The sequence below is a fragment of the Ranitomeya imitator genome, chromosome 2 (assembly GCF_032444005.1).
Source record: "Ranitomeya imitator isolate aRanImi1 chromosome 2, aRanImi1.pri, whole genome shotgun sequence".
Classification (NCBI taxonomy): domain Eukaryota; kingdom Metazoa; phylum Chordata; class Amphibia; order Anura; family Dendrobatidae; genus Ranitomeya; species Ranitomeya imitator.
The window spans coordinates 831,255,095-831,273,665 of NC_091283.1; the positions used below are offsets into that span (position 1 = coordinate 831,255,095).

An 18,571-nucleotide genomic window follows, 5' to 3' on the forward strand; every position below is an offset into this window, starting at 1 on the left:
CAGCCCCACTGTATAATGACACACACACACAGCCCTACTGTATAATGACACACACACAGCCCCACTGTATAATGACACACACAGCCCCACTGTATAATGACACACACACACAGCCCTACTGTATAATGGCACACACGCACAGCCTCACTGTATAATTACACACACACACAGCCCCACTGTATAATTACACACACACACAGCCCCACTGTATAATTACACACACACACAGCCCCACTGTATAATTACACACAGCCCCACTGTATAATGACACACACGCACAGCCCCACTGTATAATGACACACACGCACAGCCTCACTGTATAATTACACACACACACAGCCCCACTGTATAATTACACACACACACAGCCCCACTGTATAATTACACACACACACAGCCCCACTGTATAATGACACACACCCACAGCCCTACTGTATAATGGCACACACGCACAGCCCCACTGTATAATGACACACACGCACAGCCTCACTGTATAATTACACACACACACAGCCCCACTGTATAATTACACACACACACAGCCCCACTGTATAATGACACACACACACAGCCTCACTGTATAATGACACACACACACAGCCCCACTGTATAATGACACACACGCACAGCCCCACTGTATAATGACACACACGCACAGCCTCACTGTATAATTACACACACACACAGCCCCACTGTATAATTACACACACACACAGCCCCACTGTATAATGACACACACACACAGCCTCACTGTATAATGACACACACACACAGCCCCACTGTATAATTACACACACACACAGCCCCACTGTATAATGACACACACTCACAGCCCCACTGTATAATGACACACACGCACAGCCCCACTGTATAATGACACACATGCACAGCCCTACTGTATAATGGCACACGCACAGCCCCACTGTATAATGACACACACACACAGCCCCACTGTATAATGACACACACACACAGCCCTACTGTATAATGACACACACACAGCCCCACTGTATAATGACACACACAGTCCCACTGTATAATGACACACACACACAGCCCTACTGTATAATGACACACACACGCACAGCCCCACTGTATAATGACACACACACACAGCCCCACTGTATAATGACACACACACACAGCCCTACTGTATAATGACACACACAGCCCCACTGTATAATGACACACACACACAGCCCCACTGTATAATGACACACACTCACAGCCCCACTGTATAATGACACACACAGCCCCACTGTATAATGACACACGCACAGCCCCACTGTATAATGACACACACTCACAGCCCCACTGTATAATGACACACACACACAGCCCCACTGTATAATGACACACACACAGCCCTACTGTATAATGACACACACACGCACAGCCCCACTGTCATGCAGCTGCAGTGCAGTACAGAGCAACCTCCACCAGGGGGAGCCTGGTAGTGAAGCCAGACTGCACACACAGAGCAACTGAACAGACGCCACCTAGTGGCGAGAGCGAGGTCAGGAAAGCCGAGTCAGATTACAAGACAGTACAATAATACAAATGGAGTTAGACAGAATGAATGGTCAGGACATAGCAAGGGATAAGTAAACCAGGATGGGCAAAATACGGTGCCATATGGATAAACTGAAGCAGAGTCAAAGAGCCAAGCCAAGATATCATAACCAGGGAGTCAAGCAGATATACAGACAAACAAAGAGACACTGGGAAAGGGCAGGCAGGGGGAGATAACAGACAGAGGACAAGTCAGGGTTCAGTACGACAAACCAAGGGCTTCCAGAGTCAGGTTCACACGCCAAAGACAAAGCTATAACTGACACCACCCTCAGGATACCTGGGAGCTAAATAGCAAACCCGAGCCCAGAATGAGGCAGATCAAAGTTAACCCTTAACATGATCCACCCAGAGAAAAAGCAGACAGGACTAAACTCCGGAACGGATCATGACAGTACCCTCCTCTCAAGGGGGGCCACGGGACCCCCAGGTTTCCCAGGATAATGTGTATGAAATGCCCGGACCAATCGATCAGCATGGACAGATCGCGCTGGGACCCAAGATCGACCATAACCCCTCCAATGGACCAAATACTGAAGAGAACTACGGACCATACGAGAATCCACAATCCGTTCAACTTCAAACTCAGTCTGACCATCCACAGAGACCGGAGGCGGCAGGGATGGAGGCCCAGCGGAAGATGGTACAAAGGACTTACAAAGGGATTTATGGAACACATTGGTGATCCGAAGCGACTGAGGAAGGCGTAAATGAAAGGCAACTGGATTGACCACCTCAATGATCTTGTAAGGACCAATACACCTGGGACCTAGCTTAGCAGAAGGAATCTTTAGACGAATGTTCTTGATAAAGTGTGGTTGTCTATCTCCTACCACGAATATAGGTCCTACAGACCGTCGCTTATCAGCAAAAAGTTTATGTTTGCCCTGAGCCTTCCCAATGTTCTTCTGGACCTCCCTCCACACCTCCCTCAACCGTTGCACTGCCGTATCAGCCCCTGGACATCCTGAATCCAGCCTAGAAAATTCACCAAAATGGGGGTGAAAACCATAGTTACAGAAGAATGGAGAGGTGCCCGTGGACTGGTTAATCCGATTATTAAATGCAAATTCAGCCACGGGCAATGAAGAACACCAATCATCCTGCTGAGATGTAGCAAGACACCTCAAAATCTGTTCAAGTGACTGATTGGTCCTCTCCGTCTGCCCGTTGGTCTCAGGATGGTAAGCAGAGGAAAACATCAAACAAATACCCAATCTTTTACAAAATGCCCTCCAAAATTTGGACACAAATTTTACTCTTCTATCAGAAACCACACTCAAAGGCACACCATGCAGCCGTACTACATACTCAACAAACAATCTAGATAGTGTCTCAGCATTAGGCAATCCTGCCAGAGGTACAAAATGCGCCTGTTTACTGAATCTGTCAACCACTACCCAGATTACAGTTTTGCCATTGGAAGGAGGGAGATCAGTGATAAAATCCATGGACAAATGAGTCCAAGGTCTATCCGGAATTGGCAATGGCACCAATTCCCTGGCCAGCCAGATATGGGAGCTCTTAGTACGGGCACAGGTATCACAAGCAGACACAAACTCAATAATATCAGAGTTCATGGAGGGCCACCAAAACAGCCTAGCAATAGCTTTCCGGGTGGCAGAGATCCCCGGGTGTCCACTGAGAGCAGAATCGTGGAACTCCCGGAGAATCCTCAATCGGTACTGAACTGGGACAAAAAGCTTATTGTCAGGCAAAGAGGGAGGATCAAGAGACTGAGCCTTTCAAATCTCCTGCTCCAATTCAGAGGATACCCCCGCAACAACCACCCCGTGCTGAAGAATGGAGGAAGGAGGTTCGGGGGGTGATATCGGATCAAAACTGCGAGATAAGGCATCAGCCTTGACATTCTTGGAACCAGGCCGAAAAGTGATTGAAAAATGAAAACGAGAGAAAAACAGCGACCACCTAGCCTGTCTAGGAGTTAACCGTTTGGCGGTTTCAATATAAGACAAATTCTTGTGGTCAGTAATCATGTCATGCAGCTGCAGTGCAGTACAGCGCAACCTGTTATGATCAGGCGGCCTTGGAGCAGCATGAAAAAACCTTCGCTGGAGTAGTGGTAACTATACAGACCGCAAACCCTGATCTTATCACAGACACTAGAAGTAGCCGTGGGGTGTGCCTAACCAGACCTAGGCACCTTGACACAGCCGGAGGACTAAATATCCCTAAAGATGGAAAATAGGAAAACTGACTTGCCTCAGAGTTGACCCCCAAAGGATAGGCAGCCCCCCACAAATAATGACTGTGAGTAGGAGAGGAAAAGACACACGCAGGCAGAAAACAGGATTAGCAAAGGAGGCCACTTCTACCTAGATAGGAAAGTATAGTACAGGATACTAAGCGGTCAGCACAAAAAACTGCAAAATATCCACAGCAGAAAAATAAAAAAACTCCACCACCTAACTAAAGATGTGGAGAGTATATCTGCGACTCCAGCGAATCCAATCAGACTGAGAAAACAACAGGACAGTCTAAGCTGGAACAAAATAGAAACTACGAACAGCACAGAAAATAGACACACAGCCTGTGTGCCTAAGAAGATAAAACAGACACTTATCTTTTGCTGAAATGGCAGCAAGCAGGAGAGGCCAGGCAGAGAACCAATACTTCCAATAGAACATTGACAACTGGCAAGGACTAATGAGTCCTGCAAAGCTAAATACCCCAGTCAGAATTGCAATTAGCAGAAACACCTGTCCAGGACTGCTGCCCAGGCACAACTACATTGCCATCAACAACCACCGGAGGGAGCCCAAGAGCAGAATTCACAACAGTACCCCCCCCTTGAGGAGGGGTCACCGAACCCTCACCAGAGCCCCCAGGACGATCAGGATGAGCCAGATGAAAAGCACGAACCAAATCAGCGGCATGGACATCAGAGGCCGAAATTCAAGAATTATCCTCCTGGCCATAACCCTTCCATTTGACAAGGTACTGAAGCTTCCGCCTCGAAAAACGAGAATCCAAAATCTTCTCAACAACATATTCCAACTCCCCATCGACCAACACAGGGGTCGGAGGATCAACAGAGGGAACAACGGGCTCCACATATTTCCGCAATAAGGATCTATGGAAGACATTATGGATAGCAAAAGAGGCCGGAAGCGCCAGGCGAAAGGACACCGGATTAATAATCTCAGAAATCCTATAAGGACCAATAAACCGAGGCTTAAACTTAGGAGAAGAAACCTTCATAGGAACATGGCGGGAAGACAACCAAACCAGATCCCCAACCCGAAGCCGGGAACCAACACACCGACGACGGTTAGCAAAACGTTGAGCCACCACATGACCCCAAATCTGCTGTAACCTGTCAACCACAGAATCCACACCAGGAAGGTCAGAAGGCTCAACCTGTCCAGAAGAAAAATGAGGATGAAAACCAAAATTACAAAAAAAAGGCGAAACCAAAGTAGCCAAACTAGCCCGATTATTAAGGGCAAACTCGGCCAATGGCAAAAAAGCCACCCAATCATCCTGATCAGCAGACATAAAGCATCTGAAATAGGTCTCCAAAGTCTGATTAGTTCACTCAGTCTGGCCATTTGTCTGAGGATGAAATGCAGAAGAAAAAGGCAAATCAATGCCCAGCTTAGCACAAAACGCCCGCCAAAACCTAGAAACAAACTGGGAACCTCTGTCGGACACAATATTCTCCGGAATACCATGCAAACGGACCACATGCTGAAAAAACAACGGAACCAAATCCGAAGAAGAAGACAATTAAGGCAAAGGCACCAAATAAACCATCTCAGAGAATCGGTCACAAACAACCCAGATAACCGACATCCTCTGGGAAACAGGAAGATCGAAAATAAAATCCATAGAAATATGCATCCAGGGCCTCTCAGGGACCGGCAATGGCAAAAGCAACCCACTAGCACGGGAGCAACAAGGCTTGGCCCAAGCACAAGTCTCACAGGACTGCACAAAAGACCGCACATCACGCGACAAAGAAGGCCACCAAAAGGACCTACCAACCAAGTCTCTGTTACCAAAAATACCAGGATGACCAGCCAACACAGAACAGTGAACCTCAGAAATCACTCCTCTAGTCCATCTGTCAGGAACAAACAGTTTCCCCACAGGACAACGGTCAGGTTTGTCAGCCTGAAATTTCTGAAGAACCCGTCGTAAATCAGGAGAAATGGCAGAAAGGACCACCCCTTCCTTCAAAATACCGACTGGTTCCAAGACCTCAGGAGAATCAGGCAAAAAACTCCTAGAGAGGGCATCAGCCTTAACATTCTTAGTACCCGGAAGGTACGAGACCACGAAATCAAAATGAGAAAAAAACAAGGACCATCGAGCCTGTCTAGGATTCAACCGTTTGGCAGACTCGAGGTAAATCAAATTCTTATGGTCGGTCAAGACCACAATACGGTGCTTAGCTCCATCAAGCCAATGTCGCCACTCCTCAAACGCCCACTTCATAGCCAACAACTCCCGATTGCCGACGTCATAATTGCGTTCCGCAGGCGAAAATTTACGGGAAAAGAAGGCACACGGTTTCATCAAGGAACCAACAGGATCCCTCTGAGACAAAACGGCCCCTGCCCCAATCTCAGAAGTGTCAATCTCAACCTGAAACGGAAGAGAAACATCCGGTTGGTGCAACACCGGAGCAGAAGAAAAACGACGTTTAAGTTCTTGAAAGGCAGAGACAGCTGCAGAGGGCCAATTCGCCACATCAGCGCCTTTCTTAGTCAAATCAGTCAAGGGTTTAACCATGCTGGAAAAATTAGCAATGAAACGGCGATAAAAATTAGCGAAACCCAATCATTTCTGAAGGCTCTTCACGGATGTGGGCTGAATCCAATCATGAATGGCCTGAACCTTAACCGGATCCATCTCTATAGATGAGGGAGAAAAAATAAAGCCCAAAAAGGAAACCTTCTGCACCCCAAAAAGACACTTAGACCCTTTCACAAACAAGGCATTGTCACGAAGGATCTGAAATACCATCCTGACCTGCTGCACATGAGACTCCCAATCATCGGAAAAAATCAAAATATCATCCAAATATATGATCAAGAATTTATCAAGATAACTCCGGAAGATATCATGCATGAAGGACTGAAAAACAGATGGAGCATTAGAGAGTCCGAATGGCATCACAAGGTATTCAAAATGGCCTTCGGGCGTGTTAAACGCAGTTTTACATTCATCACCCTGCTTTATACGAACAAGATTATAAGCCCCCCGAAGGTCAATCTTAGTAAACCAACTAGCTCCCTTAATCCTAGCAAACAAATCAGAAAGCAAAGGCAAAGGGTATTGAAACTTGACTGTGATCTTATTTAAGAGGCGATAATCAATACAGGGTCTCAAGGAACCATCTTTTTTTGCAACAAAAAAGAACCCCGCTCCCAACGGTGAAAAAGATGGACGAATATGCCCCTTCTCCAAAGACTCCTTAATATAGGTATGTTCAGGTGCAGAAAGGTTGAAAAGTCGGCCCTTAGGAAACTTACAACCTGGAATCAAATCAATAGCACAATCGCAGTCCCTATGCGGTGGAAGGAAACTGGACTTGGGCTCATCGAATACATCCTGAAAATCAGACAAAAACTCCGGAATTTCAGAAGAGGAAGAAGGGGCGAATGACATCAGAGGAACATCATCATGAACCCCCTGACAACCCCAACTAGTTACAGACATGGACTTCCAATCCAAAACAGGATTATGGACCTGTAACCACGGGAAACCCAGCACGACAGCATCCTGCAAATTATGCAACACCAGAAATCGACAATCTTCCTGGTGGGCTGGCGCCATGCGCATGGTCAACTGTATCCAAAACTGGGGCTTATTTTTAGCCAAGGGTGTAGCATCAATGCCCCTTAAAGGAATAGGATTCTGCAAAGGCTGCAAGGGAAAACCACAACGCCTAGCAAAGTCGAAGTCCATCAAATTCAAGGCGGCGCCTGAATCCACAAACGCCATGACAGAAAATTATGACAATGAGCAGATCAAGGACACAGATAACAGAAATTTAGGTTGTACAGTACTGATGGTAAATGAACTGGCGATCCTTTCTGTCCACATAGGGCAGACAGAAATGACATGAGAAGCGTCGCCACAATAAAAACACAACCTATTGAGACGTCTGAAACCTTGTTGTTCTGTTTTAGACAGAATCCTATCACACTGCATTGGCTCAGGAATTTGCTCTGAGGATAACGCCATAGCGTGCACGGTTCTGTGCTCCCGCAAGCGCCGGTCAATCTGAATGGCCAAAGACATAGAATCACTCAGATTGGAAGGTGTGTGAAACCCCACCATAACATCCTTAACGGATTCAGAAAGACCCTTTCTGAAAATTGCCGCCAAAGCATCATCATTCCATTTAGTCAGCACAGACCATTTTCTGAATTTCTGACAATACAATTCAGCCGCCTCTTGCCCCTGAGATAGGGCTAACAAGATCTTCTCAGCTTGATCCACCGAATTAGGTTCATCGTACAATAATCCCAATGTTTGAAAGAAAGAATCAATATTAAGCAAAGCAGGATTATCAGATTCCAGGGAAAATGCCCAATCCTGTGGATCACCACGCAGCAGGGATATAATGATTTTAACCTGCTGAATAGGATCACCAGAGGACCGGGGTCTCAATGCAAAAAACAGTTTACAGTTATTTTTGAAACTCAAAAATTTGGACCTGTCACCAAAAAACAAATCAGGAGTGGGAATCTTAGGTTCTAAACCAGGAGTCTGAACCAGGGCTGGCGTCAGCACCCGGCACACTGGGCAAATGCCGGGGCCCTGGGGAGAGAGGGGGGCCCACTCACGCTGTCATAGATACAGCTGGGAGAGCAGAGCAGGAGAACATGCTCTCTCCGCCCATAAAGTCAATGCTGGCTGCGTTCTCTTAACCCCTATGTGCCAGCTCTGACACAAGCATCTGCTCACTCAGTCAGTGCAGCCAGGCAGGCACACATAGGGGTTAAGAGAAGGCAGCCAGTGTGACATTGTTTGTGGGCGCAGAGAGCACGTTCTCTGCTCTCCCCCTGGGTGGCTGCAGACAGTGCTGAAGTTTATCAAGCAGATTCCGGAGGAGCTCCGTCCTACCAGTGTCTGAGTGAGTGCTATGGTATCCAGCAGCGGTTGCAGTTGTGGCTCAGTCTGCTTCTGTCTCCGCTGCCTAAAAATGTGGGTGATGTCTGGAGGAGCAGCTGGTGGGGTGCAGCCTGCAACCTGCAGCTGCCCAGCTCACCCAGAACCCCAGAATACATGCATGCCCCACCCGAACCTGCATCAGTGGGGTAGGAAGAAACTTAACCCCTTCCCATCTGTATGAAGGTTATTGCTGAACCTTAAAGATAACAATCCGACCCGCATAAATGGGGTTAACCAGATGCCAGGAGGAAGGGGAGCTGCTGCCATGGATAAATCTGAGCTGTGGGCTGTAGGTTGGGGCCCCGTGGCCCCAGGCTGGTGACTGGAGGGACTCTGCCCAGTGCTGGCATGTGGGTGATTTCTGCTCTGGAGTCTCAGCTTCTCTCCTCCAGGTCACACTGTGCAGTCACAGCAACATTGGTTGTCTCTGTTCAGGTCCCAGCAGCTGCCACTGCTCCCACCACGGACATGGCATCACTTAACCCATCCCCTGCAGCCACCGGCAACAAATCCACATTATTCCTTGATTAAATCAGGTTCCAACCCAATAGAGGAGCAGACATTTCCTGCTGCCATTAGGGTCCGGGAGGGGGTGACATTGGCTGCCCTGCTACTCTGTAGTGGGGGGTGACAAGTGTAACATGGGGTAACGATGACAGAGAAATGCACAGGATAATAGTGAGAGCGACAGAGGGCAGTGTATGGTATGGAGCAGTCAGGGGGTGGGCTGCAGGATCCCCCCATACTGTACATGACTACTCAGGACAGGGAGGCATTTAATGAGCTTCTAATGACGGGGCACTAATTGGGTCATTAGGGTTTGTGGAAAGGATTCAGCATCAGGTCCCTCATTAATGCCCGAGCGATGTTACTTTGTAGCACAGATCTGTTGGGGCCGCAAAACCAAACAACGTTGTTTATGTAGAAAAGTCTTTGTTTCATAGAAAAACTCAAAACAGAAAAGCACCTCTCCTGTATATATACACTGCACAGCACCTTTCCTCATGTATATATACACTGCACAGCACCTCTCCTGTATATATATACTGCACAGCACCTTTCCTCATGTATATATACACTGCAGACTTTACAATAGCTGTCACTCATGTAAGAAGTGAACTCTGGCATTGTACTATACATTTCTCTGCCGTATCTGTGCATCATAAATCGAGGTATGTGTTAAAGGGGGGGGGGCCCACTGAGACTCTTTCTCCCCGGGCCCTCGAAAACCTGGAGCCGGCCCTGGTCTGAACAATATAATCTGAAATACCCTGTACCCTAGCAGCAAGCTGATCCACACGAGAAGCCAACTCCTGAACATTCATTCTAGTACTAGGTTCCTCAGCCACCCAGAGATTAACAGGGAGGAGAAGACAAAACAGACCGAGGAAAAAAAATGGCTCAAAACCTTTCCTCCCTTCTTCTGAGATGCATTTAACTCATTGTTGGCCAGTTGTACTGTTATGATCAGGCGGCCTTGGAGCAGCATAAAAAAAACCTTCGCTGGAGTAGTGGTAACTATACAGACCGCAAACCCTGATCTTATCACAGACACTAGAAGTAGCCGTGGGGTGTGCGTGTGGACTAAATATCCCTAAAGATGGAAAATAGGAAAACTGACTTGCCTCAGAGTTGACCCCCAAAGGATAGGCAGCCCCCCACAAATAATGACTGTGAGTAGGAGAGGAAAAGACACACGCAGGCAGAAAACAGGATTAGCAAAGGAGGCCACTTCTTCCTAGATAGGAAAGTATAGTACAGGATACTAAGCAGTCAGCACAAAAAACTAGTCACACAGAGCAACTGAACAGACGCCACCTAGTGGTGAGAGCGAGGTCAGCAAAGCCGAGTCAGATTACAAGACAGCACAATAATACAAATGGAGTTAGACAGAATGAATGGTCAGGACATAGCAAGGGATAAGTAAACCAGGACAAGCAAAATATGGTACCATAGGGATAAACTGAAGCAGAGTCAAAGAGCTAAGCCAAGATATCATAACCAGGGAGTCAAGCAGATACAGGGCTGGACTGGCCATCGGGCACTTCTGGTAAATGCCAGAAGGGCCGGTGCCAGTCGTGGGCTGCTCGATCCGCCTCCCCCCGCCGCCGCCGACTCACCCCCTGCCGTCGCATTCAACTATACCGGCGTCTATGCAAGATGCAATTTTATAATCAATATGGACATAAAATGCCGACTCTCAGCTTTATTTTGAGGGCATGCACACCATAATTGGAGTAAAGGTTTAGGAATTACAGCCCTTTAATATACAATTATCGCAAGAGCTCTTTGGTGGGCTGCTTGTGTTTTTCCCCTAGTTAATCTATCATTGCATTGCAGTAGCTTAGGTATCCATGGTTACGACCACTCATATAGTGACAGTTAGTTGTTAGTGGTCGTAACCATGGATACCTAAGCTACTGCAATGCCCTGCACATGGGGTAAGCAACATAGGAACTATACTAACTTTCTAATTGGAGGTATTTGCTAATATTATTATTAAACCTACCACATATTGGGATTGATCTTTGAGATGGGATTGCCTAAAAGTCTACACTTCAATTGCATCTTAGTTGTTTCATTTTCAAAATAGCGGCCTTCAGAGCTGAAATCACAAAAATGTGCTCACTATCCAAATATTTCTGCACCTTATGTCGTGTTTTCACCTGAATGTAGTGAGCATACATTTGTATTCAGGTAAGTATTTGTGAATACTATATGCTACAGTATAAACTCCATACAATGTTAAATAGATGTTGGATCTGATGAGGCAGGTGTACTTACTTCACAACAGTATATCAGAATGACTGTATAATTGGCGTAGCAGCTCAGGAGCTGTAACATACCATTGACAAGCTGTTGTAATGGTCAAACTGACTTAAATGCAAATCTTGATCATTTAACTCCTTAGATGCTGCAGCCAATAGTGACAGCAGCAATTAAGTGGTTGATAGAGGGATGAAGCTCCTTCTGGACTCCACCGGCCGCTGCATCCTCTGGATGTGAATGTGGGGATCTGCCATCTAGGGAAGTGTTAGGTCCTGTCAGAAACAAGGTCTAATAGGCTGGGGGTAGCAATGAAACTAATGGTAATAATGCACTGAAATGCATAAGCATTGCCATCACAAATGTGAATGTTCAAATAGAGAAATTAAAAAGGAAATTAAAAAAATTATAAGAAAAATGATAAAGTTGCTTTTCCATTTTTCAAGTAGACATCATTTGTATTGCCGCATCCAAAGCTGGATCAGTAAAGATCCCAAGTAATAAAATTATCATGTTATTTTAACTTCAATGCCATACAAAAATTTAAATGAAAAAAATAATTAAAAAAATACTTAAAAATAATTATATATATAAAAGCAGAGCCAGAATAGCTGTCTTACGATTATCTCCCAAACATTGAACAAAGTGATTAAACAACTGCTTGTACTTTACAGTGATATCAATAGAATTTGACGCAAAGAGGGAAAGAGAAAAAGAAGAGTCACCGAGGACCGGACGGCGGGCTGTGGGGGAGGTGAACAAGTGAGCTGTGAAGAATTATTAATTTTTTTTTATCCAACATTTATTATACTCTGGGGCTTAGAGTATAATAAGGAACCATCAATTTGTAGAGAAAAACTTAGCTGCAACTCGAATCCCCCAGTAATGTCTGAGCGATTTGGTAAATTGGAATCTTGCTGGATCCGCTCATCTGTAACGGTGATCCAGAGCCGCCAGTGATGGGGAACATAGTCCTGGGGGGTTCACCACGTGGCAGCGGGTTCATGGAGCAACAGACTGTAAGAAGTTAGAGAAACCATTATCTATGATGAGTAAGACTGTTTAGTGGAGTCGAAACGCGTCAACTGGGTCATGTCGACCATGTAAGTTTTTCTTTTGTATGTACTGTATTTTCTTTTTAAAAAGAAAAAGAAAAGGAAAATCCAGTCCTGCTGAGTCAGACGTCAATTTTTTCTATTAACCCATTATCTGCCCTGTTACATGCAGGCAGCAGTGATGTTACCAGGTGCAGACACCAGGGGGCGCAGACACAACTGAGCGGAGACATGTAATGACCGGATGTTTCTATGTGACTCCTTGTGAAGCTGAATCAGAGCCAACATTCTGTCTGTTTACTGCCTATACAAAGAATAACCTGATCTCCAGGATACGGTGTATACTAAGCGTAATCCTGCGGGGGAGGGTAATGGAGGCCTTGTGTAACAGCACAAGAGACATCTCAGTTCTAGACAAAGGAATCTTTTATGATTAATTTTTGCCAATTTTTCCCTCATTTTTTGCAATAATTTATTATTTTATGCTCCACAAACCACAGACGAGCCAGGACTCGTTCATTCCACGCTTTGTATGAATGGTAAGCAGGTACGGACTGGGACGGAAGTTCAGCCCAGGCATTTGAAATCACACAAGCCCATGCTGTCACTGTCTCCAAGCACCAGATTAGATATATTAGTAATATCAAGATTTAATACAAGACCAATATTTCTAATGATTCTCGTGGATTGCTGGGGTAAGTGACAGAGTCAATGACTTTGTGCTCCATCACAACTCTTAACAGTATGGCTGCCTTGAGAACTCTAATTCTGTTAACAATGTGGCAGACAAGGTGGCCCACGACCAGACTGGCCCTTCTGGCATTTGCCAGAATTGCCCGATGGCCAGTCCGGCCCTGATGGTAAGAGTTTCCTACTATATAATTTACTAGCTGAAGAGCCCGGCGTTGCCTGGGCATAGTAAATATCTGTGGTTAGTTATAGCACCTCACTTCTCTTATTTTCCCATCACGCCTCTCATTTTCCCAATTACATCTCTCATTTTCTTCCTCGCGACTCTCATTCCCCCCTAACACTTCGACCTCACATCTGTCATTTTCCGATCACTCCACTATTTTCCCTCACTCCTCTCATTTTGCACTCACACCTTTTCATTTTCACCTCACACCTCTCATTTTCACCTCAGTATATACATGTTTGTCATCTCCCTTATATATAGTATACACCTGTATGTCATCTCCTGTATATAGTATATACCTGTATGTCATCTCCCCTGTATATATAATATACCTGCTGTGTGTCATCTCCCCTGTATGTAGTATATACCTGTATGTTATCTCCTTCTATATATAGTATATACCTGTATGTCATCTCCTCCTGTGTATAGTATATACCTGTGTGTCATCTCCCCTGTATATAGTATATATCTGTGTGTCATCTCCTCCTGTATATAGTATATACCTGTATGTCATCTTCTATATATAGCATATACCTGTATGTCATCTCCTCCTGTATATAGTATATACCTGTAGGTCATGTGCTCCTGTATATAGTATATACCTGTGTGTCATCTCCTTCTGTATATAGTATATACCTGTATGTCATCTCCTCCTGTATATAGTATGTACCTCTATGTCATCTCCTCTATATGGTATATACCTGTGTGTCATCGCTCCTGTATATAGTATATATCTGTCTGTCATCTCCCCTGTATATAGTATATACCTGTGTGTCATCTCCTCCTGTATTAGACCGCGTTCACATGTTATTTGCTCAGTATTTTTACCTCAGTATTTTTAAGCTAAATTGGCAGCCTGATAAATCCCCAGCCAACAGGAAGCCCTCCCCCCTGGCAGTATATATTAGCTCACACATACATATAATAGACAGGTCATGTGACTGACAGCTGCCGGATTTCCTATATGGTACATTTGTTGCTCTTGTAGTTTGTCTGTTTATTAATCAGATTTTTATTTTTGAAGGATAATACCAGACTTGTGTGTGTTTTAGGGCGAGTTTCGTTTGTCAAGTTGTGTGTGTTCAGTTGCGTGTGGCGACATGCATGTAGTGACTTTTGTGAGATGAGTTTTGTGTGGCAACATGCGCGTAGCAACTTTTTGTGTGTCGAGTTGCATGTGACAGGTTAGTGTAGCAAGTTGTGTGCAGCAAGTTTTGCGCATGGCAAGTTTTGCGCGTGGCGAGTTTTATGTGTGGTGCCTTTTTGAATATGTGCAAGTTTTGTGTGAGGCAACTGTTGCATGTGTTGCAACTTTTGTGCATGTGGCAATTTTTCCGCGTGTGCAATTTTTCCACCTGTGGCGAGTTTTCCATGAGGTGAGTTTTGCACTTGTGGTGAGTTTAGCGTGAGCCTAGTTTTTGCATATGGCGAGTTTTGCGCGTGGCGAGTTTTGAGCGGCGACTTTTGTGTTTCGACTTTTATGTGGCGAGGTTGGTGTATGTGTGGTGAAATGTGTGCTGAGGGTAATATGTGTTCAAGCACGTGGTAGTGTGTGGCGCATTTTGTGTGTGTGTACAAATCCCTGTGTGTGGTGAGTATCCCATTTCGGTGCCCCACCTTAGCAACTGTACGGTATATACTCTTTGGCGCCATCGCTCTCATTCTTTAAGTCCCCCTTGTTCACATCTGGCAGCTGTCAATTTGCCTCCAACACTTTTCCTTTCACTTTTTCCCATTATGTAGATAGGGGCAAAATTGTTTGGTGAATTGGAACGCGCGGGGTTAAAATTTCGCCTCACAACATAGCATATGACGCTCTCGAGGTCCAGACGTGTGACTGTGCAAAATTTTGTGGCTGTGGCTGCGACGGTGCAGATGCCAATCCCGGACAAACACACATACATACATGCACACATTCAGCTTTATATATTAGATATATGGTAAAATAAAGTATAAAGACATAAGATGATGGTGCGAGATAAAGTTTCATTTATAGAATCACGTATTGTGACATTTTGCTCCTCCCTGGAATAAATTGCACACATGTCCTAAAGACGTAGATACTAATGAATACAGCAGCGGCAAAACCGTAATTTATTTACATGTACTGACAACATATTCCACAGGACATCATTATCACTGTCCCCAGTGGGGCTCACTATCTACATTTCCTACCACTGGATTTTTTTGTAGGTGTTGGAGGAAACTCACAAACTCCCATAGAGAGAATGTACAGACTCCTCGTGGATCTCAGGATCCCGGCGCTGGATAGAAACATTGCTGCTAAGTGCTAACCACTTAGCCAAGGTCCTCACACTTTCTGTGACGAATCGCTCAGCGCCTTTGTTTATTCCGCCCAGAGCTTATCTAATCTGAGCTGCCCTTCTACTTTATCAACAGCCTGATTATAGTGTTTGCGAAGCCAAGGTATTAAAAATTTATCATTGTTAAGGTAACAGTAGAGGAGTAGAGCAACTGTTATGACCTGGTGGTTAGGAGCACCCGACCTGATAGTTAAACTCATACAGGACGAGCTCTGGGATGTGGGAGCTCTGCTGACCGCAAGCCCTAATCCTATCGCACACACTAAAAATAGCCGTGGAGCGCTCCTGACGCTCCCTAGGCGCCTCGTCACAGCCTCAGAGCTAGCTAGCCCTAGAGATAGAAAATAAAGCCTACCTTGCCTCAGAGAAAGTCCCCAAAGGAATAGGCAGCCCCCCACATATAATGACTGTGAGTAAAGATGAAAGTCACAAACGCAGAAATGAAATAGGTTTCAGCAAAGGGAGGCCAGACTTACTAAATAGACAGAGGATAGGAAAGGAATCTTTGCGGTCAGCACAAAAACCTACAAAAGACCACGCAGAGTGTGCAAAAGGGTCCTCCGCACCGACTCACGGTGCGGGGTGCCACTCTGCATCCCAGAGCTTCCAGCTAGCAAGACAAAATCAGGATAACCAGCTGGAGAAAGAAACAATGAGCAAAAATAACAATAAGGAACTTAGCTTCTGCAGGAGAAGACAGGTCACAGGCAGATCCAGGAGCGAACTGAACCAATGCTAAAACATTGACAGCTGGCATGGAGTAACGATCTGAGTGGAGTTAAATAGAGAAGCCAACCAAAGGATAAACCACGTCACCTGTGTAAGGAACCTCAGAAGCAGCAGCTTCACTCATAGCCACCAGAGGGAGCCCATAGACAGAACTCGCCGAAGTACCATTCACGACCACAGGAGGGAGTTTGACAACAGAATTCACAACAATACCCCCCCTTGAGGAGGGGTCATTGAACCCTCACCAGAGCCCCCAGGCCGATCAGGATGAGCCAAATGAAAGGCACGAACAAGGTCGGCAGCATGAACATCAGAGGCAAAAACCCAGGAATTATCTTCTTGACCATAACCCTTCCACTTGACCAGGTACTGGAGTTTCCGTCTCGTAACACGAGAATCCAAAATCTTCTCCACCACATACTCCAACTCCCCCTCGACCAACACCGGGGCAGGAGGATCAACGGAGGGAACCATAGCCGCCACGTATCTCCGCAACAACGACCTATGGAACACATTATGGATGGCAAAAGAAGCTGGAAGGTTCAAACAAAATGACACAGGATTAAGAACCTCAGAAATCTTATATGGTCCAATGAAACGAGGCTTAAACTTAAGAGAGGAAACCTTCATAGGAACGTGATGAGATGACAACCAAACCAAATCCCCAACACGAAGTCGGGGACCAACACAACGCCGGCGGTTAGTGAAACGTTGAGCCTTCTCCTGGGACAATGTCAAATTGTCCACCACATGAGTCCAAATCTGCTGCAACCTGTCCACCACCGCATCCACACCAGGACAGTCCGAAGGCTCAACCTGCCCTGAAGAGAAACGAGGATGGAAACCAGAATTGCAGAAAAAAGGAGAAACTAAAGTAGCCGAGCTGGCCCGATTATTAAGGGCGAACTCAGCCAAAGGCAAGAAGGACACCCAATCATCCTGATCAGCAGAAACAAAGCATCTCAGATATGTCTCCAAAGTCTGATTAGTTTGTTCGGTTTGGCCATTAGTCTGAGGATGGAAAGCCGAAGAAAAAGACAAATCAATGCCCATCTTAGCGCAAAAGGATCGCCAAAACCTCGAAACAAACTGGGAACCTCTGTCCGAAACGATGTTCTCCGGAATGCCATGCAAACGAACCACATGCTGGTGGGTTGCCAGCTCATGTATTGTGGCCATAATATTAACTAATACCTTACATATTTTGATATGTTCTTGTGCACTTTTTTTACTTTTACTTTTTGAGGTGCAGTTGGGCTCTGATGGCTTTGTAAGTTGTGGCCTCTGTTCACACGGGATGCATTACAGTTAGCGCTGGTCAGCCCGCCACATGGCGTTACTAATAGGCTAGGATCCAATTGCTGTGCATACTCTGTGTGAACACTGCTGCAGATTATTTATTTGCACTGGTGTGCCAAGCAGCCATTCCCTGATGGTAGGCTGGCTGTCTTATCTGGTATTATCACACCTGTGTTGTCACCATCTTTACTTGGGTCCACTGCACCATGAGAGTGCATTTGATTTGAGGCCTAGACAGGTAAGCACCTTTGCCTGATTTTCTGTGGTGTTTTTTCTAGAATAGTGGAGGTTTTTTCCTCCTTTTTTTCCTCCTGTTGTAGTTTTTGCTGTTAGACTAGGACTGGCAAGCGTGAGGACCCTTGACGTGGGTTGCCAGCTTATGTATTGTGGTCATAATATTTACTAATACCTTACATATTTTGATATGTTCTTGTGCACTTTTTTTACTTTTACTTTTTGAGGTGCAGTTGGGCTCTGATGGCTTTGTAAGTTGTGGCCTCTGTTCACACGGGACGCATTATAGTTAGCGCTGGTCAGCCCGCCACATGGCGTTACTAATAGGCTAGGATCCAGTTGCTGTGCATACTCTGTGTGAACACTGCTGCAGATTATTTATTTGCACTGGTGTGCCAAGCAGCCATTCCCTGATTGTAGGCTGGCTGTCTTATTTGGTATTATCACACCTGTGTAGTCGCCATCTTTACTTGGGCCCACTGCATCATGAGAGTGCATTTGATTTGAGGCCTAGACAGGTAAGCACC

At 45.7% G+C, this 18,571-nt stretch overlaps 1 protein-coding gene across 2 annotated transcripts in view; it reads left to right on the forward strand.

Annotated features, from left to right (window-relative positions):
- Positions 1-13,122: 13,122 nt before the first annotated feature.
- The window catches only part of LOC138666021 (killer cell lectin-like receptor subfamily B member 1B allele B), a 51,071-nt gene continuing 45,622 nt past the window's right edge, over positions 13,123-18,571 (forward strand). For both annotated transcript variants that reach the window (XM_069754077.1, XM_069754078.1), the window contains exon 1: positions 13,123-13,237. In XM_069754077.1, the coding sequence (XP_069610178.1) occupies positions 13,141-13,237 (97 nt within the window). In that variant the 5' untranslated portion in view covers positions 13,123-13,140. The remainder of the gene's footprint in view (positions 13,238-18,571) is intronic.